Source organism: Fundulus heteroclitus, chromosome 5, assembly GCF_011125445.2.
Source record: "Fundulus heteroclitus isolate FHET01 chromosome 5, MU-UCD_Fhet_4.1, whole genome shotgun sequence".
Lineage (NCBI taxonomy): Eukaryota > Metazoa > Chordata > Actinopteri > Cyprinodontiformes > Fundulidae > Fundulus > Fundulus heteroclitus.
Window position 1 is genome coordinate 8,508,795 of NC_046365.1, and position 23,225 is coordinate 8,532,019.

Consider the following 23,225-nt stretch of genomic DNA (forward strand, 5'->3'; position numbering starts at 1 on the left):
TTGGCCTTTGGGGGGTTGGTGGCTGCACAACAGACTTCAATTTACTAACTGGATGAATCCTGGCAGCATTTAGTTGCACTTGATTTTATTTAAGTCAGTCTGACTAAAGGGGACTGAATACAAAAGTATGCTACTTTACTGAAAATGTTGGATACCATGCATCCTTTACTTCTGGTTCACTGTTATGCACATGTACTTGGTCTTCATTAGTCCATGCATAGAGTCAATTAAAGGCCTGATAAAACACACTCAAGTTCCCGGTTGCAATGTAACAAAATGTGGAATGTGAAAAAAAACGTGAATACATTTCTCGCAAGTCACTGCAGTCGTAAACACAGTAAACTCCTAGCACTAAATGCACCACGCTGTGTGATACAGCCGTTTTGTTTTGTGCATGTTCCTAAATAACCCCTATAGTTAAAACTTAAAAGCAACATCTGAAGGCAAAAAAGATACAAACTTTGGTATGCAATGTTTCAGAACAACCGATCAAAGACAATGTCTAAAATTTTTTGCAGATCTACCTGAGTCAGATAGCATGAAGTCAGAAGAACCACTTCCCCTCCCCTCTGTAATATGTGTACCTCTGCCTCCCTCTAGCGGTATTAGTGAGCATCACCGCCTCCTCAGCCAGCCGTCCTCTGCTCAGGTGAGCTGGTTAATGTTTCACCTGCACGAGACCACGTGACGGCGGCTTCAGGAAAAAGCCACGGTGGCCTCTGTGGTCCCACAGGACCGATGCTTTTTCTCGGGTTTTCATCGTGAAACTCAAGTCTGACGAGCCGAGCCGAGCCGAACTTTACTCTGAGTTGTTGTTGTGTTTTTTAATCCACCTCCCGAACTCTGTAAAGTCGAGTGCCTTGCGTACCGAGCGCCATGTCTGCCTCCGCAATATTTGTGTTGGATTTGAAAGGAAAGGTAAGCTCAGTGTTGGGGCTGATATGGACACTTTTAAGGGTCTTTCGACGGCAGGTTGGTGTTTTTTTTTTTCAACACGGGTCTAAAAGGTTTTTCCTCAAATCCACTGATTTTACTGCTGCCTTACCTGTAAAAGATTAATGGGGTCGTTAAAAATTAATGAAAACCTTGCGTCAGGCCTATTTAGTGGCCTTTTCTCGCTACTTCCGTATTGAGTTGAAGACCTAACGTGTGTAGCCTGAGAAGTGTGTAGCCTGAGAAGTGTCCAGCGGAGGTGAACCCGCGGCTGCTGGAGGCGCGTCAGCGTCACGGTCCTCCTTTCATGGTTTCAGACAGGTCTGCCTTTCTGTCACCAGGTGCACGTAACACGACACGCGTGTTACTACTCTCAATAACGGAACCGCATAATACTTTGTTTCATTTATTTTTGCTGAGAATATGACGGTGATAATAATAATAAAAAAATGGCAGTGGCTCAGATAAAGTCCAGGCTGCTTGGTGCTGGGCATGGGATCAGGTTGGTCGGTTTTGAATAAGCTTATCTCTGACATCTGCTCCCTGCAATGTGTTGGGCCTTTGTTCACAAAGCAATGGGGACATTTTGGTTCCTGTTTCATCCTTCCAGCAACATATCCTGTTCAATGCACAACTGGGTGTGTTTTCTAAAATGCATTTATTCCTTGCTTCTCCTTTTTTGTTTTGTTTTTTTGCATCTTGTGTTTGCAGCATTTTTAATTTAACCTCCTAAGACCTGACAATTTTGGTCCAAACACCTGAAAAATGGGCTAGAAAAAAAGTTCCTCTTCAAACATATATGTTTGGTCAATTGCTAAACCTCATTTACAGAGGTTTTAGACATCAAAAAGGCAATGTTTAGACAAACATTAAATTTTTGCAACCAATGAGTCTTACTTTTTACACTGGCATTTTTCTCTAGGTCCAATTTCATGTCTTCTATCGCTGAGCATGGGGAAGACACGGAGAAAGGAACAAAGATGTGCAGTTCTCCAACCTATTATATTAAAAGGTCCAAACCAGATTTCTGAATAATGTTGAAGGTCCAGAACAACTATGGATGAGCAAATCCCATTGGTTAAATTGGATTATAACTCACTAGCAAAACAAATTACACTTTATTCATATAACTGTTAAGTTTTTACTCTAAGCTGCTCTAATTTCTGTCAGTAAATTTTAGTGAGCACTCAAACGTTTATAAAAAAAAATTACTTAAAACTTGACAGTTGCTTTCTCATGTTTAGACAAATGCAAGTGGCTTATTTTACCTGTAAGACTAAAGACAGCACCGTGTCTATAAAAGTATCTTGAACTGAAGCAAGACACGGTGACACAAAACCCGGTGTCAAAATTTCAGCTTTCTCCCCCCGATGAGCTGGCTAAACCAGGACCCCATAAAACTCGTCTTTATTTTTCAAATTTAACTTTGTTATATCCCAAATTATGTTTTTATAATTCCATATATTACAATGTAAACACAATTTTAACCTCAGAAAATGTTTAATCATATGGTTGATATAATCATGTTAAATAGTTCAGTAGTAATTGCACATACCTATTGGGTATCTAATGTTTTTTTTTGTAAAACTCAAAATAAAAAAATAAAAAACCTGAGAGTTAAGCTCTTAAGTATTTTTGTTATAAAATAATATCCCATGATTCGAGTGAAGGTAATGAAACAGTCCTTTCTGAAACTCTTCAGATATTTACTTAAATCTCCCACTTTCAGTGTAAGACGTACAATAAGTTTGAATGTTTCCTAACTTGTGCAAAAAAACAACTGTCAGGATGTTTTTCCTTCAGTTTTTTTACAGCGACTAATGGTTCTCTTTGACATTTCTGAAAAGGCACATAACAAACTCAAAAGAGCATTTTTCTAGCGTCATAAGCAAAGCACATTACAAGTCCTGTAGTTATTAATAACCAGTGTTGTGCTGCTGCCAGGTCTCTGTGTGAGGGGAACTCAAGCCTAAACTTTCTACACCAGAGCCTGGGTCCGGATTGGCATGTCGTTCGGTACTGAAGAGTTTCACATGAACCAGTTGTGTCCAGACTTTTTGTTTGGCCATTCCAAATAGTCAAGTTGAAAGTACTTGTGGACCACAAGATTAGTCTTAACTAACAGGTGTCCGCTTCATTTGTTTACCCTCTGAAGTCAGAAAAAAATAAGTCATGAAGGAGAAAAATATCCTCTCCCAAAACTAGTTTGGTTAAAAACAAAACAGATTAATAATTTTTCTACTTTCATTCATGATGACTCTCAACCCGGGTTGAAACCGTCAAATAGCAATTTTTATGATTTTTAACCCCTTTAAAGCCCTTTTTGATGGCTTGATGTCACTGCTGTTTATGATCAAAAGCGCACAAAATAATGTACATCACATATCACAAATGTTTTGTTTTTTTATATTTGAAAAATTAATCAAAGTATCCTTTTCGGATTCATCATTAGTTTTTTAGTAGCATACAGTTTTAAAATCGCTCTCCTAGGGCAGTGATCCCTAACCTTTTCTGCACTTTGGACCTGTTTAATGTCAGACAATATTTTCATAGACCGGCCTTCAATGGTGTAGTGGATAAATGCATCAGAATAAAATGATGACCAGTAGAAAAAATGTAGTTTTCTAAATATAACAATATAAATTTACAAATCTAAAGTGCATGAAGAAACACAACTCATTATAATGCCGACTCAGCGGAAGCCCTGAGAGTTGTTTAATCTGCAACGAGACGGTCCCATCGGGGGGTGATGGGAGACAGCGACACCTGAAGTGTGATGCTTTTCTCTAGTTTACTTGTTAATTTTTACGTTCATTTCATTGCAACAATCCTGATGTACTTTTATGGTCGACATTGCACAGCCGCTCCTGGACATTCATGACAAATGTCTTTAGCGGCACACAGGATCGATTCTTCACCAGTAGAGAGTGGCTTCTTAGCCTTAGCAACACTGATAGCCACCAAATATGGCGCCACCAATGCATTTGTTCATGTGACCAACACATGCGTCAAAAGTAGGGTTGTCACGATACCAAAGTTTCAAACTTGATACTGATACTAAGAGAGATACTTGGCTCTCGATACCACTTTCAGTATCGCAATAATGCTTTTTAAAGGCACAATATTTTTTTTCTGGTTAAGAGCAGGGAATATGATTAGTAACGATATGACATACTTGCTTTTATTTTTTCTTAATCAGGGCTAGACTAACTCAGCCTTCGTGTAGAGCCCTAGTTCTCAGGAGCTGCTGTCCTGCATGATGTCTCTGCTCCACCACACCTCAGTCAGAGGATGCCTGACCTCCTCAGCAGCCATCAAGGCCTGCAGAGGCCTGTTGATCACCCATTTATCTGATTTATTTGTCTGAACGTGGCAGCGACATCCTGAGGACCGGGGTTGAATAACCCTGGTTTAGAGAAATATAGAATTTTAAGTGACACTTCTATGTTTGGCAAAACAGTAGACTAGATAACAGTATATGTTTTCCTATTCTTTTATGGAAGCGTGCAACTTTGATCCAGTCATGCAATTATTTTTTTTTATAATTGCTTATCTTTAGTGTGTAACTATCAATTTGCTGATGATACAAATACATTTCACTACTGGGGGACAAATGATTAATAATTCTGAACTAAAATAGTCTCAAAGCAAACATGGATCTGGCGCATACAAAACATTTTTTATGGCGTAAACAAAGATCTGGTCCATGCAAATATTTTCAGCAGTATCCCAGGCCCCTGAACAAGTTCTGCCTCTGTTAATTTTGCATAATATTTTCTTAAGTGAACTACAGCAGCAGGGTTGGTGGTTCTTGCTCCAATTGTCAGCCTCGCTCTGGCTCCACCATAATTTGAAGAATACCATCATCTTAAGTTGAAGACACAAATGTCCCGGACTCCCATTAAAACCGTAATTTATAACATCCAAACATAAACATGTGTTGCAGGATTTGAGGATTTATTTTTGATAAAAATAAAAAAAATAAATTAACTTTTTTTTTTTTTTTTTTTTACTAAGATACTATTGCATGTACTTTCAGTAATAAGTGCCAATAACTTCAAGTTATTATCAAGTAATATCTCAAAGGCTTTTCAAAGGAATGTGACTCTTGCTGTTAGACAAGCCTAAAACCAGCTTCTGGTATGATTTTTATCTCCTTTTATTAGTATGGAACCTCTCATTAGATTCATGGTTTGCTTTGAAGATCTTGCAGTAGATTTCCAGTTACCAAATCTTTGACATTTCAGTGGGTGGCTTGTTTTACCACGTAACAACCAAGGCAGTCGATCAGTAGGGAGGGAAAACATTTGCCGAATCACGAGAGGGAGTTGGGTCATGATTCAGGATAATGATGTGTGGTTACCCACCCTCCATTGCTATCCAGGCATTTAATTTTACCTGCTTGTAGTTCATCTAGCCCATTGTTTTTGCAAAGATTTTACATTGCCACCGATTTCCGTTAATAGTGGTCCTGATCTGGACCTGTCGACTGTAATGAAGGACAACGTATTGTGACCCACAACAAAATGACTACGAGGCGATGGAGAGGTGATCAGGACCGTGACTGATTACTTCTCTGGTTTATGCCGTTCTGTTCTCCCTGCTCAGGTGCTGATTTGTCGGAACTACAAAGGTGACGTGGACATGGCAGAGATCGACCACTTTATGCCTTTACTCATGCAGCATGAAGAGGACGGCCTTCTCAGTCCTGTGATGTCCCACGGCAATGTCCACTTTATGTGGATCAAGCACAGCAATCTCTACCGTATCCTTAGACTTACTGTTACACACATTTTATCGAACATGCTTGGCTTTTCCAATTTGGTACAACAATTTAACTGTGGGAGACCAACACAAATTCTACCTACATATGTAGCATAGCGGTTTTACTATCCCTAACTGTTAACAGGCAACAACGTAGATAGCATAATAATCCTTGACTTGCACGATTTACAGTTGTGGCTACCACCAATAAGAACTCAAACGCCTCGCTGGTGTACTCATTTCTTTACAAGATAGTTGAGGTAAGTGAGGCATGTAATGCAAATGAATTGTTTGAAAGAAAAAAAAAACGTTCTCTTTCACAAAGGTGGTAAGTTGGTAATCAAATTTGAGGTTTTAAATGTGAGTTCCAAACTTTGTGAAAAGTCTTTCACAAAGCTTCCAAAGTTTGCGTTGTGTGTGATTTCCGCAGGTCTTCACAGAATACTTCAAAGAGCTGGAAGAAGAGAGCATTCAGGATAATTTTGTTGTTGTTTATGAGCTGCTTGATGAACTGATGGACTTTGGGTTCCCCCAGACTACTGAAAGCAAGATCCTGCAAGAGTGAGAGTCCCATACATATTTACCCATAGATTAACTCAAAAAAAGGCTTTTGGATCATGATGTGGTTGCTTTGTTTTATTTATTTATTTATTTTTTTTGCAGATACATAACTCAAGAAGGCGCTAAGCTAGAAGTGACAAAGACCAAGGTCCCCACCACTGTCACCAACGCCGTTTCCTGGCGTTCAGAGGGCATCAAATACAAGAAGAACGAGGTTTTCATTGATGTCATTGAGTCCATCAATGTCCTGGTAAGATGAAGAATGGGGTGCACTAAGGTGGATGCAGTTTCTGTGAATCACACAGACTGTAAAGTGCATACGAACTGACTCAAAATTATAGTGGACTTCCATAATCAAACGGATCGTTGTGCAGTTATTTATAGATTTGTCTCTTATTGGCTGCTATACCAAAGCAGTTTGTCCAGGTCACTCATTGCAGTTTGTCCAGGTCACTCATTGAGGAGTGACCTGGACAAACTGTTTAAATTACTTATTTTTTAAACAAATTAAGCAGAAACATGGAAGCATAAACAAGACTATGCTACTAAAAAAATCTAATGAACATTAACTCCATGTCTGCCAAAGTTGTCCCAAATTTTACACATTACAACTTTAGTTTAAGTAACCATTTAATCTTCCTTTCCCAGTCATAAGCAAATCAAATTTTACCCAAGGGTCCAAAGAAATTAGCATGGCTGTTTATACCCTAATGTGTGTTGTGAATTTGATTTATTTTCATGGAAATATATTCTGCAGCTGCAAAAATAAATCTAATGACAGTAAATGTATTTTATTCACACAGGTGAACGCCAATGGCAGCGTAATGAGCAGCGACATCGTGGGGAGCATTAAACTGAAGACCATGCTGTCTGGGATGCCTGAGCTGCGCCTCGGCCTCAACGATCGCGTGCTTTTTGCCCTCACTGGACGTACGGTTGCACCCTTTAACATTATTTTAAATATACTTATAAATTCAACCCCCAAAAACAGTTGAGACAAGTTCTTTTCAGATTATTTTTAAACTTTCCGTAAGTTCTTGAGTTTAAGGCCGATGGACTTTTCTTATTTATTGAAGATACTTCACCTACTGTCTGACATTCATGCTAAACTGATAAAAAAACTGGTGAAACAAGAAAAGCACCCATGTTGCCATCTATTCAAGCTCTTAGATTGCCATATCTAAGAATCTATTCTATTATTTTAGATCTAAAGTTTTTACTGTAAATTAGTGACGTTAACTGTTGACGCTAAAACAAGGTGAAGCATATTCATTTTGTACATTAAATAGGAGCATCCAGTGTGGAAGTGCATTGACTGTGGTCTTTCAGGTGACAAGGGGAAAACGGTGGTGATGGAGGACGTGAAATTTCACCAGTGTGTCCGTCTCTCCCGCTTTGAAAGCGATCGGACAATCTCCTTCATTCCTCCAGACGGAGAGTCTGAGCTGATGTCCTACCGCATCAATACGCATGTATGACGCGCTTCAGCATATCTGTAGCAAGTACTTGTTACTCGTGTTCATTGGGCTACGTAGCCAGACATAAACTGCAGGAAAGTTGTAGCTTTGTTTCGTCAAACACTATTTTTGTCTTACAGGTGAAACCCCTGATATGGATTGAGTCTGTCATTGAGAAATTCTCTCACAGCAGAGTTGAGATCATGGTTAAGGTATTGTACAAAGGGTTGTGCCTCTCCTTTTGTATTATTCATGTTCCGCCACATTACATCCATAGACTGTTGTGTTTTATTGGGATTTTCTCTGGATCAGCAGAAAGTTGTCCCCAAAGGCAAAGTGGAAAGGAATTGATATTTATGTTTCTTTTTTTTTCTCTTTTTTTTACTAATGAAAAAAACAGGAAGTGGGTGGTGTATTGTTCATGCCCCTTCACTCTGATACGCGTAAATAAGATTCTGTGAAATCGGTTGCCTGAAGTCTAATTGGCCGATAGAGGATACTTGGAATTTAATCTTCATATAATTTCTGTGAAAGCTGCTGTTTGTTAGACCACAAACAGTATCAAGAAGACCAAGGAACACACCACACAGATTAAGGATAAGGTTCAAGAGAAGTTTAATGTAATGTTATGTTAACCTCTTAAGACCTGACAATTGTATTATAAACAAAGGCTTTTTGATGCCTGAAAATAAATGATCAGTTAAACTTCAACCATATATCTTTCTTTCCGTCAGATCTGTAAATGAGGTTGACATTTGATCAAACATATGCGTCTGAAGAGGAACTATCTTTTTTCAGATGTATTAAAGCCTATGTTTGGACCAAAATGACTGGGTCTTAAGAGGCTAAATAAAGAATGTTGCATACATAAGATGTAAAAAAAAACCCAAAGTGCAGCAAGAAGCGCATGCATTTTAGAAAACACCCGGTTTTGCATTGAACACATGTTGCTGTGAGGATAAGTCGAATTCCAAGTTGTCCCCATTGCTTTGTGTGCTGAGTATAGATGCTTATTTGTAAATCTTTCTAAATATTTTCCCCATTCCACTTAACAGTTGTATCATGTCCATCTAATTTCCCAGTTTGTGCTACTTTATGTGGTCTGTCATATGCAATCCCAATAATTTTATTTATTTTTTGGTTGTAATGTGACAAAATGTGAATAAGTTCAGGTGCTTTGTATATTTTGAAAGGTGCTGTAATTGTTATTCTTTATTTACTCTTAATTTCAGTTCTTTTTTTTTTTTTTATAAATTATGTCCACTGTCCAGGAATGAAAATGCATAGTAACCCCCTAACCCCAATAAATAAATGAGATTCTAATGAGGCTGTACCCTCACACACCCTACACAGATGTACCAGGCAGTTTTCCTTTTGACCAAAGTCACAGTTCTTCACGCCACATTTTTTTCTTTGTCGTTCGGTTTCAGGCAAAAGGACAGTTTAAAAAGCAATCTGTGGCCAATAATGTGGAGGTGAGGGTCCCCGTCCCCAGTGATGCTGATTCACCCAAGTTCAAAACCAGCACTGGCAGTGCTAAATATGTACCCGAGAAGAACCTGGTGGTGTGGACCATCAAGTCGTTCCCTGTAAGCGAGTCGCTACGGAGCGCTTCCTGTTAAAGCTGCCAGTGCCTCTGTCCCCTTTGATTTCTTTCTCTGTGCGCGTCTGTCAATGCAGGGAGGAAAAGAGTTTCTGATGAGAGCTCACTTTGGTCTGCCCAGTGTGGAGAATGACGAGGCAGAGGGGAAACCACCCATTACCGTTAAATTTGAAATCCCCTACTTCACGGTCTCAGGCATTCAGGTATGTGTGAACAGGGGTCCATGTTTTTCTGATGAGATAAGAATACAGTACATCAACCCATACACAGCCAGATAATCTGGAGGTGGAGTATGCTGTGGATCTTTTGTTCCACGGGGTGTTGCTTTAATTTTAAGCTGCTTGTACTCAGTTTTTTTCTTTTCCTTCTAGGCATTTTATAGTGAACATATTTTAATAGTCAAGTCAGATCATGTAATGGGTCTGGTTGGACTCAATTAAATTTATCGGTTTTCGTGATGCACGCTGCTCTTGTCTCAGCATGCTGTAACTCTCCTTTGTGCTAGGTTCGGTATATGAAGATCATTGAAAAAAGCGGGTACCAAGCGTTACCCTGGGTGCGCTACATCACACAGAGTGGAGGTAGAGTTGTAACTTTTCTTACAGTGCTCTCCAATCTTTACATGAACAGGTCATGTGCTGTTTGGCATATATTTGGTAACGTTTTTAATGTTTTAAACGGCCTCTATGTGTGTTTTCTTCATATTCAGATTACCAGCTGAGGACCAATGTGTAAAGATCGAGGGATGCTCTTTTGTATCCCCCCAGGACTTCCAATGGAGCAAAAAGATCACTTCAAATGCACTGGAAAAAAACATATTTTAAAACTTCCCCTTCTGTTAATTTTCTGTTTTTAAGAAGTTTTATGAAAATGTTTGAACTGACTTTAATGTGTATTCTGTATTATTACATTAAAATTATTTAAATCATACTTCTTTAAAGCGGTGTGTGAGTGGTTATATAATGGATTTCCTCTTCCTATTGCCTGTGCTCACTGCTGTTTAGCTCTTTGACATTTCTCTCACACCTGCAGGCACGCATTTCGCAATCACGGTCGATAAATTCCGCCCAAAAAATTACAAACTGGCACATGACCCGCCTTTTTTCTCCTCACTGCGATCTGCAGGCGTACGAGCGAGGGATGGAAAGCTGAATGAAGACGCCAACGTTTACAAATCGCCCGCTTTCTTCGCTTCGGCCTCTGATTGGTCCGATGCCGATGTTGCCACTGCGACAGCGTAGTAACAATGTTAAAGCGCCTCCTCTTTGACCATATATGGACGAACTACGCCTACTGGGCCAGTTGTGATTGGCCAGCGTATTTTCTCCCCAATGTTTGTAAATTGTAGACTGGAGGGGGGGGAGACGCCGCTATTCTGGAGCTCAGCGCGCAAATGTATTTTCTAAAGGTTGATAAACTCTTCTCGTTTGAATTGTATCTGAAAATAACCGGGCACTAGAACCCACGGACTGGAAAACCTCCACGACGCCTGGGGATATCGACGGACTCAACAAGGTAGGCGTAAAAAAACTGCCGCCGATGACCCGTTAGCTCTTTTAGCTCGGAAGCTACTTATTAACATTGAGTATGTGTGAGTTATCTCTGTCGAGACGGCAGCCATTCCTCTGCATCTGAGCGCTTTAGCCGCAGCTTTGGTTAAACATGCCGGCGGAGCAGCTGGGGCGGACCAGCCCAGGAACATGGCGTCAGCGGCGAAGCGCTGTTTACGTTAGCCGGATGCTGTAGTAACGTTAGCTAGGTGTAGCCGACATGGCTGTGCCGGCTCGCCGAGCTATACGCTCCGTTTCCTCCGCCCTGACGAAATGTTTCGGCGGTGTGTTGTCGAGCAGCAGAGACGCAGAGCACCATGGTCCTGAGCCAGATGGACGCGGGCAAAGCGCTGACGGCGGCGGCGGCCAGAGGGAATGCCGACGAGGTGCAGCGGCTCCTGGAGGAATGCAGGGTGCATCCCGATACGCCCAACGAGTTCGGCCGAACCGCGCTGCAGGTGAGCTCCCCGGTCCATTATCTGCTCACACCGCTGCTTGTTTTCACAGCCGTGGAGGAGCTTATTTAGTCGCTGTGTTCAGGAGGTTCTCTCTATGTCCGCCCTGTTATGCTGGCGATAATAATTACATAATCCCTTCTTCACGTTTCTTTTTTGTTTCATTTATTTAGAGTAGGCGCTTTATTAGTAAAGCCGTTTTTCTTCGTTTAGATATACTATCTAACATTTATAGAATTATTGCGCTGCTCGTGCCTTTTGTAATTTGGGTTGTTTGGTGTCAGACATGTTCGGCCCGTTGCTGGAAGGAAACACTATCCACGGAGCTAAAGCTGAGCCGGCTGTTTTCCCTGGCAGCAGGGACGGCCCTACAGTTCACAGGCAGGGGGGCTCGGCCCCCTGGGCTCCTGATGTATCCGGCTTACATTTAAACTGTTTGTCATCAGCTCCAATGAATAATTTTATGTTTTCAAAGCTGGCAAAATTAACTCCTCAAGCTGCAAAACATCCTGTGAAAACGGCTTCATTTTCCACACTTAAGAGCCTAACGTGACCAAAACTACAAAGGCACGACAATAGAGTTTCATGGCTACCCACTTTGATGACATGCTATTCAGTATATATATATATATATATATATATATATATATATATATATATATATATATATATATATATATATATATATATATATAAAATAGCCGTTTGACCAGGTATCCAAGACTTCCCAAATTAATGGCAGTGAATTGCAATTTTTGTTTCAGATAGTTTTGTCATTCATTACGATTCTTAACTAAAAATACACTAGTTAGCAATAGTTTGAGTACACGGGTAATAAATGGGTTTCTTCCAGGTAGAAAATTAAAGAAATAAGGGACTAAATGGAAAGATGTGGGGTATGACTTGGGATTACAAAGTTACGTGGGGGTGGAAATTATCTGGAGATTTTGGGATCTTTTTATTATTTTTATTAGTAGAAGTTGTAGTAGTATTTCAGCTGATGTCTTTTATATAAGAAACTACATTCCAATTAAATTAGTTTTCTGCGTTTAACCATCACCCTCAGGGAGCAGTGGGCAGCTTACAGCGCACAGGGAGCCTTCTGGGGTTGGGGGTCTTGCTCAGGGACCCATAGTGGCAGTCTGTGGGGTTTGAACCGGGCACTTTTAGCCTTCTCACAACGCAAACGCATTGTTGTAGTCACTAGGCTACCACTCCCCTCCCTTAGATTTCCCAAACTCAAAAGCTTTAGAGATTTTTCTATTATTATTATTGGGGAAACATCTGGACATTTAAATTACTTGAACCACCAGAAATGTAGTTTAACAGAAGCCTCGCTTATGAGGCTGCCTGGATTTTTATTTTCTGTTGAGATTTAAATAAATGTAATTAAATTAAAAAAAGATGTAGAAATCGTATTTAACATTTTTAAAAGCTCTGGAAACAAGACATATAGGTTAATTATTTATCTTGTATTCAATGGATGGAATAGAGTTGGGTTCCTTACAGATGTCTCTGATATGAAGCTGAGAAAATAAGAAGTTTGGGTTTACACCTTGCCAGTTTAGACAGACTGGGGAGCTCTATATTCATGTCGTTTAATCTCTCCTATCAGGTGATGATGATGGGGAACTCCAAAGTAGCAGGGCTGTTGCTGGAAAAGGGAGCCGAGCCCAACGTCCAGGACAAATACGGCATAGCGCCTGTCCACGACGCAGCACGGACGGGCTTTCTGGAGACCCTGCAGGTCCTGGTGGAGCACGGGGCTTCAGTAAACCTCCAGGACCAGAACGGCGCCCTCCCCATCCACATCGCCATACGAGAAGGCCACCGAGAGGTGGTGGAGTTCCTGGCTCCGCTATCTGACCTGAAACAGGCCACTGTCAGCGGTCAGACAGCAATAGACATGGCCCGAGCTCTGGGGGAGCTGGACATGATGAACTCGCTTTTTGCTCACATTCACAGTTAATAAGAAGAAATAATCCTCTGCCAAACTCAAACCTCACTTTTTATTTTTATTTTATTTTTTTATTTTTTTTTTTGCTTTTTACCTGGTGACTTGAATACATGAATCTGTTTTTGGTGGCTGAGCATTAAAATGTGACGGGACGTGTTGTCTTGGCAGCTTCATTTCAGTGGATTGGTGGCTATATACTGTAGACACCTTTTGCACAGTGCAGTTTAGGCACCTTATATTTTTTCTTTCTTTCCCTATTAATTGGGAGTGCACATTTGTAGATAGTTGTCCTCCAGTGTTATGTGATTTTTACATCATTTCTATTATGTGTGCGTGTGTGTGTATGAATTGTAACATTTCCTACACAGGTATTTTTTTGTTTTGTTTTTGTAATTTGCAAAAAAAAAAAAAAAAAGAACATAGTGCACCCTGATTGCTTTGCATAGTTGTGTTTCTCTTAATTAGATGTTCTTAGACTTTGAATTTGCTCTTATTTATTGTTGGAAGAAGAAATTATCTTGTGACTTTGTAAAACGACAACTTTTAATGTGATTTGTTGAAATGTTATTTATATAAATGCTTTTAAGACAAAAGTGAGATTATTCACTGTAATATTTGATGAAGAAAACACAAAATAAAGTCTTGAACTTAAGTCTCGTACTTTTCTTCCCCCTTTCTGTTTTGAACTTTGTCCTATTTAGAAAAAATACGAATTTATGCATCAGAGGCTAGATTAAAAAAAAAAAAAAAAATCAGATTTGATTTTTTTTTTTTATTTCTTTATTGCATATAAAAAAGAAGGCTTTTAATTTTTAAAAGGCTGACAAACATGGAGATAATGATCGTTATTTTAAAACGGGGACTCTCGTACTGTTTAGTAGTCCCTTAAGGTGATCCATGAAGGACGGCCGGAAAGTCCATGGCAGAACGAAACCCTGTTAAAGGTCGCGAAGATAACTACCCTGAAAGTGAATGAGAGCCCTGTGAGTGGATACTTTGCTGCTGTTTTTGTTCAGGGCTCTCCTGGAACAATGGCTATTTTGTTTGCTTGTGAGCCTCCTCCTGCCAGCGTCACCAGAAGAACGAGAAGATACAGTTCAGCTACTGTGCTGCTGCTTCATTGTAGAGAAGGACGTGGTCACAACTCTCATCGTTTAAGTATCCGTTCTGGCTTTTGTTTTCACATTTTGCGAAGTTTCATTACAATCGCCCACTTCAGTGAATGATATTGGGACTTTACGTGCTAGACCAACAATACTGCATGAAGTACATAATTGTAAAGTGGAAGAACACCTGTCAGAGAAAAGGAAGCCCGGTTCACCTGCACGCTACGCTCTTACTTTATTTGTAAAGAAGCCAACCGTGAACAAGACAGCTATTTGTCATGCACTTTACTTTGCGCTAGAGCCGCCTGTACGTCCGTAACATAAGCTATAAGTCCCATTTGCAGGTGGCCACAAGCCATGCAGAGGGCACAGTACACATGTGGATGAAGGTTCCCTGGTCAAATGAGAGAAATGCATGTCTGTGGGAATCACTCCAAGCCCAAACCTAAATCCAAATGCCAAAATTTAGTTTCTGATGTGTAAACCTCTCAGAGAGACCCACTTATAGCAGAGACCAGATCACATATAATGAAATGTGGGACAACAGGTTGCGTGTGAGGGCTGACCTCATACATTTTTATTTAATACACGTCGCACATTGCATTAATCAATCTCTGCCTGTTATTGCACAACAATGAATTATCACAACTCAATATTTTATAAAAGGCATTAACTTTTTCTGAGGTTTAATAAAACTGTTAAACTTTAGCCTTGTGACTGGCGGCGACCCGTCCAGGATGGACCTGGCCTCTCGCCCACTGACCCCTGGAGACAGGCCCCAGCCCCCCAGCGACTCTGCATGGAAAAGCCTAAAGTTGCCATTCTGTTGGCCCAGGGGGAACTGACAACATTCTTTTTCAGCTGTGTGCTTCTTGTGTGACTCGCTTCTACAGTTTTCCTTCACATTGTACTCTGTGAAATTGAAAAAAATTATTTTGGCAGAGTTGACAAAAAGCTCTCTGAGAATCAGCGTTCTCTGGCCTCACACAGTTAGAAGCCGTTCTCCAGTCTGTGATGTAGCTACGGTTTCCTTACTTTGACGCAGTTTCCCTAAGATTCTGTAGCATCAAAATCTTTTTCGTCTTATTTTACGGGCACCCTGACACGCAGCTGCTCGAGGTGGGATGCTGCTGAGTATTTTGATCGACAGCCGACGCAGCCCTCATATACGAGGACTGCTGCTCTGCGTTCTTTATTTCAGAAAAAAATCGCACGTCGAAAACATGTTTGATGAATCATTTTTCCAGTTTGTGGTACACCGGAACGAGAGTGAAAAATACGCCACAGTGCAGCACACATCGAGACATCTGGTCACGCTACCGTACAGACGTACAGCTGTAATTGCAGAGAAAAGTAATTCTGCAAAGTATGGACTGAAAGGTGTACACCACACTTTTCAGATTTTTACCGTTGGGTGCTCCTTTGTGTTGTCTATCAAATAAAATCCTAATTAAAATATTTCATTATATAATTGCAACATGGCGTAATACAACAAATTCAAGGTTTTTGCAACTCCTGATCAATGCTTATCTTTTTTTTTCTTCTTCTTACAGAATACTAGTTGTATTGTAATAGGGCTGTGTTTAATTCTATCTTGAACTTCACAACTAAAACAGAAGAAACTATAAGTCAATATAATATAGTGCACATGATAGAAAGGCAGTAGTAAAAAAATAACAACTAAAGTCAGGTTAGGGCACTCAGCCAGCCACTAGGTAGAGCTCAGCTGCTACCGGGCAGAATGCAGGTGTGTTGTGTGTGCAAATACCTCCAGAGTAAACGTAGCTGTGGCATGCTGGTTCATGCAGGTAATGGTGACAAGTCAATGTTTAGATTTGGAAATATGTGATAGTTACACAGCAGAGCGACAAATGGAGTCATAAGGAGTTTTTGTCAAGTAAGCATGACAAAGAGATGACATGTCCTGTCTAATTAAAATTGAGAAACACAAACATTTAACGAATTCGCTGCGTCACCAAGTAATTCAGGAAGTACATTTTCTGCTGATCAAACAGCTCAGGATTATCAGGGGGGAAACAATCTTGTCTCGTTAGAATAAATGTTGTGACTACCCCTGGGTCAACATAACGGTGACCATGGGCATGTCAACAAACATCTCCAACACACCTATAAAATTCATTACTGTAAACAAACGATGGGGAAAGTCTGTGCCATAGCCTCTGTAACAGGTTTTCTTCCAACATTCTGCCGTATTCAGCTGCGTCCACCTTCCCATTAACCACGAAATGTGTCTGTATCCCAGCTGAAGCACAGCACCATCAGATTCTGTATTGTCCTCTTAAAGATCCCAGCATCTCTCTTTTGTTTTTCCCCCTTCATCACTATTATTGTAATGATCTAATACCCGGTGCAATTATGTTCATAATATTGTATTGTTACAAATAAAGTAAAGAAAAAAAGCAGGTTGGAGGCTGTTGTGTCCCAACCGTTGTTTTTCATTAGCAGTCGGTAGCAAGAGTTTGCAACTGGGCCGGTGATCAGTTCACGCTACTTGACGTCGTCCAGTCTGACCGTGGCTGAGATCGGGTCAGGCAGGTTCCCCTCACACACTCGCAGACTCCAGGCTTCAAATCATACCAAGCCGACAGATTTTTGTTCCTACTCCTAGTAACTGATCAGAACTACCCGCTGACGCTAACCTTTACCGTCTGAAAATGGGCGTAAAATCAGGGATGGTGGACTGAACTGTTCCCTGTAAGAAATCAAAGCTTTGAGATATGCTTTTAAAACTTAGCCCTGCTTTAACCTTCTCCACAACTTTCTCCCTGACCTGTCGGCTCTGTTCTTTGCCCTTCACGACGCTTCCCGTTCTCAGATATTATCTTACAAGTCTTTCAGGTTATTGGTTGCCCTGGATTTTATACAGGGGCATCAGAGAGAAGAGGACAGAAGACAAATGCATGTCGTACCTTTCAGATTTTAATTTGTATAGAAAAATATAAAACAACACATCATTTTCCTTCCGCTTTACATTTTTGCACTACTTTGTGTTGATCTTTCACATAATATGCTGTGAATTTCGTGGTCCTAACATGACAAAATGTGGATACGTTTAATCGGTATGAATACTTTTGTAAGGCCGTCAGCCCTACCACCTTGAAGAGACCATCTAGAAAACCATACTTGTTTCTCTCTCATTTAATACAGGCGACACACTTCACCGCTCCACCAACTTCCAAGGAAGCGAGCTAATGATTGACCCGGTGTGACGGCATTTGGCGCATACCGTGCAGCTACTGTTGTTCAAACTTCTCCAGGACTTGCAGATTCACCTAAATTACCATCTGGAACATAGTACCACGGGCTATAGCGAGGGCAGGTTGGCGTTAGCTTTTACGGAAGAGGCACGTCTTTTCATTCGACGGCTAGGATCCTGTTTTGTAGTCACTTTCAACAAGCCAGTACACGACTCCATTACGCCTGAGGGCACAAAGCAGAAACTGAAGAATTCAGGTTTGTTCTGGGTTACTGGGTAGGACCTCTGCTACACTCAGAGAGAAAACCAGGGATTTATAAAGGGAGAAAAGAATGCAACTGAGTAAAATTAATCATTGTATTTAGTATAAAGATCTTCAGTTTAGTAGAGCAAGCCTCAAAACAGTCAGTTGTAATTTTACTTCAATACTTTACCCACAGCACAAATGAATAATACACAATGAAGCCTTTGAAATAAGTAGATTGATGTTGACTGTCTGAAAGGTGTTGTCCTTTCTTCATTTCTTTTGAAACCTAAAGGAGGCAACATGACCTAATCTATTGCGGGACACTCCTCGCCAGGCTGTAAAAACCGGTTCTTCAGGATACCTAACAAGCCTTCTCAGTCAAAATCAACATGGGCCTGGGACAAGATACTGCTCTACAGCAGGACTCTTTGATTTGACCATGCATAAAGGGAAATCCTTTTGTCCAATACTGTTTGATTTGGGCCGGTTTTTCAAAAAGAATATCTGGAGAGATGTTTTAATAAAAAGTACAAGATACCAGCACATATGTTTCTCTACCTGACTGCGGGTACATACGTTTTTCCAGACTTCAGACACTTTCCATACAAGCAAGTCAGAACACCAGAGCCTGGCTGTCTTTAGCTTTGGGTTTCAGCCTTGACTCAGCTTGTTTTGTAAGTCTGATGGCAGCAAGTTGAACAGGCTGTCCTCTACTATCAATCCAGCGCGTCTCAGCAGAGGACAGTCGGCTACCTCCACAGGCAGAGACTCCAGGCGGTTTCCCTTAATGTCCAGTCGCACCAACTGGGCCAGGTTGCCCACTTTGGGGCTAAGATACGTAAGGCAGTTGTTACCCAGAACCAGCGTCTTTATCCGTTTACAGGAGAACAGCTCCTCTGGCAGAGTCTCTAAGGAGTTGAAGGCAGCGGAGAAGAACTGGAGACCCTGCAGAATGTTCACTTCTGGAGGAAGAGACGTGATTTGATTGTGCGAGACATCGAGGTGCCTTAGTTTGGTGCAGTAAAACAGCCGAGACGGAAGTTTTTTCAGCTTGTTCCAGCTTATGTCGAGCGTCTCCAGCGTGCGCAGTTTAGTGATGTGTTCGGGGATGTAGGTTATCTTGTTGTGCCACAGACGGAGCGTCACCAAACGCCGACAATGCTGCAGGCTCAGGATCTCCTCCACAGTGGTGAGCTTGTTTTCCTTCAGGTCCAGCTCCTGTAGGTTGTTCAGGCTGAAAACGGCACTTGGGATGCGTTCCAGCTCACACCCTGATAGCTCTAATGAAACTAAGTTTGTTAACTTCTTTAGGCTGCTGAACGCCTGGAGCTTGACTCCTTCGTTGTTGATGTATAACCCCTGCAACTGTGACGCCAGGTCCCCGACACTGGGTGGTATCTTTCTAAGGTTGGAGCGTAGACTGAGGAGCGTTAAAGCGCGGAGCTCTCGCAGGGATTCCAGGACACCACTTCTGGACACCTCATTGGTTAAAGGACCAGTCAGATATAACTCCTCCAGGCAATGAAGGGTGTACATCCACAACGGGAGCTCCTCTGAGCTCTCAAAAGTCAGACGTAGAACCTTTAATCGCTCTTTGAGGTGGTTCATGGCGGGCAGTTGCAGCTTTGCTGGACAGTAGATCAAGGTTAGCTCCTGTAATGAATCAAGCTTTGTCACACTAGCTGGAATAGTGACGTTTTTGACTTGCTCCAGTTTGAGCGACTGCATTTCTGTAATCTCAAAAACGGTATCTGGAAGACCGGGCAGCCCTAAAAGGTAGAGCTCCAAGTTATCATTGGCGTTCTTGGCAAGGTGGGTGCGCAGCTTTTTATTGGGCCACTCATAGTTAAGGTTGAGCTGATGAAGGTGGCTCTCGCTGACCTCAGAAAGGAAGACTGCGAACCTTTTAGGATAAAGAGCGTCATACTGGTCCACCAGGTGAAAGAGGAAGGCAAAGTCGTTCTTTACATCCGGGATGTCGTTGATACCCGTCTCCAGTCTGACGTACTCAAAGGAGTACTCCTTCAGAGGTCGGTGGAACACCCAGTACAGGGTGTAGATGCACATAAGTCCATACACTCCTACGAAGCAGATGTAGCAGTAGGCAAGCTTGGAGAAAAGATGGGCTTTGGTGTGGTTGCAGCAATAGATACTGAACCCGGTTAGGTCAGGAGGGACATCACATCGCACAACTATTTCAATGTTGGGTACCAGGACTGCAGTGTAAATAATGATAACAAGGAACTTGAAGACTTTGAGAGAGGTTTGAAGCACATACATTAGGTACAATATGTCTGCCTCCTCTACATGAGTTCGAAACTTCTTCACTTTTTCAAAAAGAGCTTTGGCCTGCTCTCCCTCCTTTTTGTCCAACACAGACGGGGTAGACTGGGGTTCTGGGCTTTTCTTTTCTGAATTAGACTTTACAGAGGAGGAGCGAAGAAGCCCTATATTCTCCTCCTCATCGGGTCGCGATTCTTTGAAAGCCTTCGACATGGTGTTCTTCCTCAAAATCACCAGCTTCTCCTCTCCTCTCTCCTCTGAAACTTCACTCAGGGCCCTCGTGGTCCAGGGCGAGTCAAAGCACTTCCCCAGGATGTTGACGAAAATGTCAATTTTAGAAGACGTCCCAGGGAATTTGAACCAGAAGCTGCTCGCTACCATGAAGATCAAGGTGTGGATCACCACAAGGTACGGAAAGTACTTAGCGTACCAGTGCACAAACTTCTCATAGCAATAGTGGTTGACAAACACGTATTGGTGAATGTCCAGGTTATTCTTGCGTCCAAACACCTCCTTGACGATGGGGCTGACAGGCTTGGCCAGGGTCCTGTCCGACGTATCGTTGCCTTCGTAATCATTGATGTAGCTGCAGTTTACTGGTTCTTTCATCGGACTGGTGATGTGGCTGGGCAGGCAAGCAATCTTGTCCTGGGTGAGCTGTGGAAATTACATGGAAAATACATTGTGAATCAGCTAAAAATGAAAGCATAAAGACTAGAAGATTGCTAATAAAGTGAAATAAACAAATTTTTTGCTATTTAAATGTTAAGTCTCATAATTCTGTTGAAAGAACCACAGATGACCCATTTGGGTCAACCAGATGCTTTTAAAATCTCTTGGTATTTTGCCGAGCTCTTGATGTACAGTATTTTAACAGGAAGAGTAACAGGCCCACAGCATCACAGGTGATCTGCTGTGCCAGGCAGTGGGTTTTTCCACATATTCATATTTTGCTTAATACCAGAACCACTTGGAGAGTTTGTTGCCAACAGTTCCAGTTCAACAAACCCAGTTAAAGTCCCAGCAGAATTTAGCAAACTCAGCATAGGTATATTTGTAATGATAAGAAAGAAAGTGTTTATTCTGACAACAGTTTGCATGGTTGGCATGTATATAACATTTAATGTTTGCTATGAATATTTGTAACCGTAAGATATCACTCTTCTTTTCAAATGTGCTTTAATTTACCTCACTAGAGGTTGCAAGATAAAGAAAACTGACAAAACATGAGCATCCGTGTTACATGTGTACCCAAGGATACAAGACGTCATGGATTACTAAGCAGAAGTTCCGACAAGCTCTGATCAATTAAAAAACGAATCATGAAAAACACAAATGTATTTGTTTTGCTGGAATTGGATAGGGCAAGATTGTAACAATTTCTTTATAACATTGGATTTCCACCCACTGAATGAATGTACCAAAATTAAAGGCTGGATTTTTCAGTGTGACACTATGTTACTGTAATAAAAGATGAATTTATTCCTAGGCTATTTACACACATTTAACCCAGTTTGTCTGTCTGCAGGCCACTAGTGCCAGTGCTATGTGTGTTTCAACCCCTTAACTGTCATGAGTAGGTTTTTCTCTGGGAGTTAATTTCTGATTTGGCCTTTTGGAGGTGATAGTTTAAAGTGGCTTTGAGTTCAGAGACGGCATTGCATTTGCATTCGCACCTAGACCGAGAAAACGGGTGTATGGGGAATTCAACATTCCTCCACATCGTTCCAGGGTGCAACGACAGGAACAAAAGAAGCTAATGCAAATAATTAACCCCAATAGGAATGTTAAGTTGCAGCCATTAAGTGAGTAACGTGCTGTAAAGTCATCTTTCATGCTGGCAGAGACCTCACCTGCAGGGTGCAGCCAAAGACACCAATCATGAGCATTGCAATGCAAAGGTACTCCGACAAAACATCCCACCACGGTTTCAGCACCCGGAACTGGGAGTTCTGCTCGATCCCCAGGGATTTTAATTCCCCCACTGGGATCATGGTGCTGCTGCTGCTGCGTTCTGGTGAGGGAAGAACACCGGAGGTCAGTACGGCTCTCAGTTCAGTGTAGGCTTCAAGGCTGGGCAGATATATGACAGAGAGAAAATAAAAAAAAAATGTCTTAGAACTCAAGGTTAATTGTCTGTGCTTATGAAAAAATTAGCTAAGGAACATTAAGCGCTGCCAGAGAGTTTTCAAAGGGAGGACACTTATAATCTTATAAAACCAAAAACCAGAACAGGGTTTCCAATTTCTCTTTTTAACCTTACTTGGTCATAGGCTATATGTGTATATTGTCACATACAGACACTCCTTCTCAGCAGGGAGTGAGTAATAAATATTTATCACTACACTATATTTAGTTCATGTAAAATGACTTAAGAATACAGAAATAAATGCTGTAACCTACTAAAACATGTGCTCGCCCATCTTAAATGTATATCACCTATAAGACCACATGGCTGAGAGTGGGGGTGGCCAGCATGTGTATGTGGGTGGCAATAACCCAACACACACACACACACACACACACACACACACACACACACACCAAGTGGAAAACTAGTTAGACAAGAAACTGTCCTGACTGAAGGAAGGGTTAAACACGCCATAAGAGAAATCAGTTAAATATTTCTAAGCCATGAGCGATGCAGAAAAATAAAGATAACAAATAGCCTTGGCAGTAAAGTTTATCTTATCCCCATTAGCAGCAGATCTGAGCTTGCTTTCACTGAGCACCTTTAACAATTTACCCTAAAAGGGCTGAACTTTACAGAAAGTTACAGGCGCCACTACTGTCTGCAGCAACCTGAGCTGCATTGATTCTAAAGTCCTGACATTATTTCACACCACGGCTACCACGAAGTACAGCAAAGGCGAGCGGTGACTCTCCCAGCCAGGTGAGTCAGCCTTACCTGCGTCCGGACAGGATCCGAGGGAGTCCGGTGATAACCTGAGAACTCATCACCTCACGGGAGCGCACCGGTGTGAAGCGAGGGACAATCACGGGACACTTCCGGTAGGACCTTCAAAATAAAGCCCACTCCTGCACGCGTCTGAACGCTGAAATCGACACCGGAAACAGTAACTGCGTCAGAC

At 41.5% G+C, this 23,225-nt stretch overlaps 3 protein-coding genes across 4 annotated transcripts; 2 read left to right on the forward strand and 1 right to left on the reverse strand.

The window, feature by feature from the left end:
- The first annotated feature begins 690 nt into the window (after positions 1-690).
- On the forward strand, positions 691-10,132 carry ap1m2 (adaptor related protein complex 1 subunit mu 2). The gene is made up of 12 exons (XM_012850489.3): positions 691-918; positions 5,542-5,698; positions 5,890-5,957; positions 6,128-6,258; positions 6,361-6,508; positions 7,062-7,188; positions 7,588-7,730; positions 7,856-7,927; positions 9,146-9,304; positions 9,396-9,521; positions 9,824-9,899; positions 10,028-10,132. Exons 1-12 carry the CDS (start codon positions 877-879, stop codon positions 10,051-10,053), a joined length of 1,275 nt encoding a protein of 424 aa, XP_012705943.1. The 5' UTR covers positions 691-876; the 3' UTR covers positions 10,054-10,132.
- A 478-nt stretch (positions 10,133-10,610) lies between these two features.
- On the forward strand, positions 10,611-13,932 carry cdkn2d (cyclin-dependent kinase inhibitor 2D (p19, inhibits CDK4)). The gene is made up of 3 exons (XM_012850490.3): positions 10,611-10,833; positions 11,169-11,326; positions 12,939-13,932. The coding sequence occupies exons 2-3, from the start codon at positions 11,186-11,188 to the stop codon at positions 13,290-13,292; spliced, it is 495 nt and encodes a 164-aa protein (XP_012705944.1). The 5' UTR covers positions 10,611-10,833; positions 11,169-11,185; the 3' UTR covers positions 13,293-13,932.
- Positions 13,933-16,474: 2,542 nt separating this feature from the next.
- On the reverse strand, positions 16,475-23,157 carry si:zfos-323e3.4 (volume-regulated anion channel subunit LRRC8C). Of its 2 annotated transcripts, none has more exons than XM_021309492.2 (3): positions 23,042-23,157; positions 21,987-22,206; positions 16,475-20,790 (listed from the first exon to the last, which is right to left on the reverse strand). In XM_021309492.2, the coding sequence occupies exons 1-3, from the start codon at positions 23,089-23,091 to the stop codon at positions 18,502-18,504; spliced, it is 2,559 nt and encodes an 852-aa protein (XP_021165167.2). In that variant the 5' UTR covers positions 23,092-23,157; the 3' UTR covers positions 16,475-18,501. The 2 variants fall into 2 exon arrangements, with proteins under 2 accessions (XP_021165167.2, XP_012705942.2); XM_012850488.3 differs by having other exon boundaries at positions 21,987-22,147; positions 23,042-23,126.
- Between the last annotated feature and the right edge of the window lie 68 nt (positions 23,158-23,225).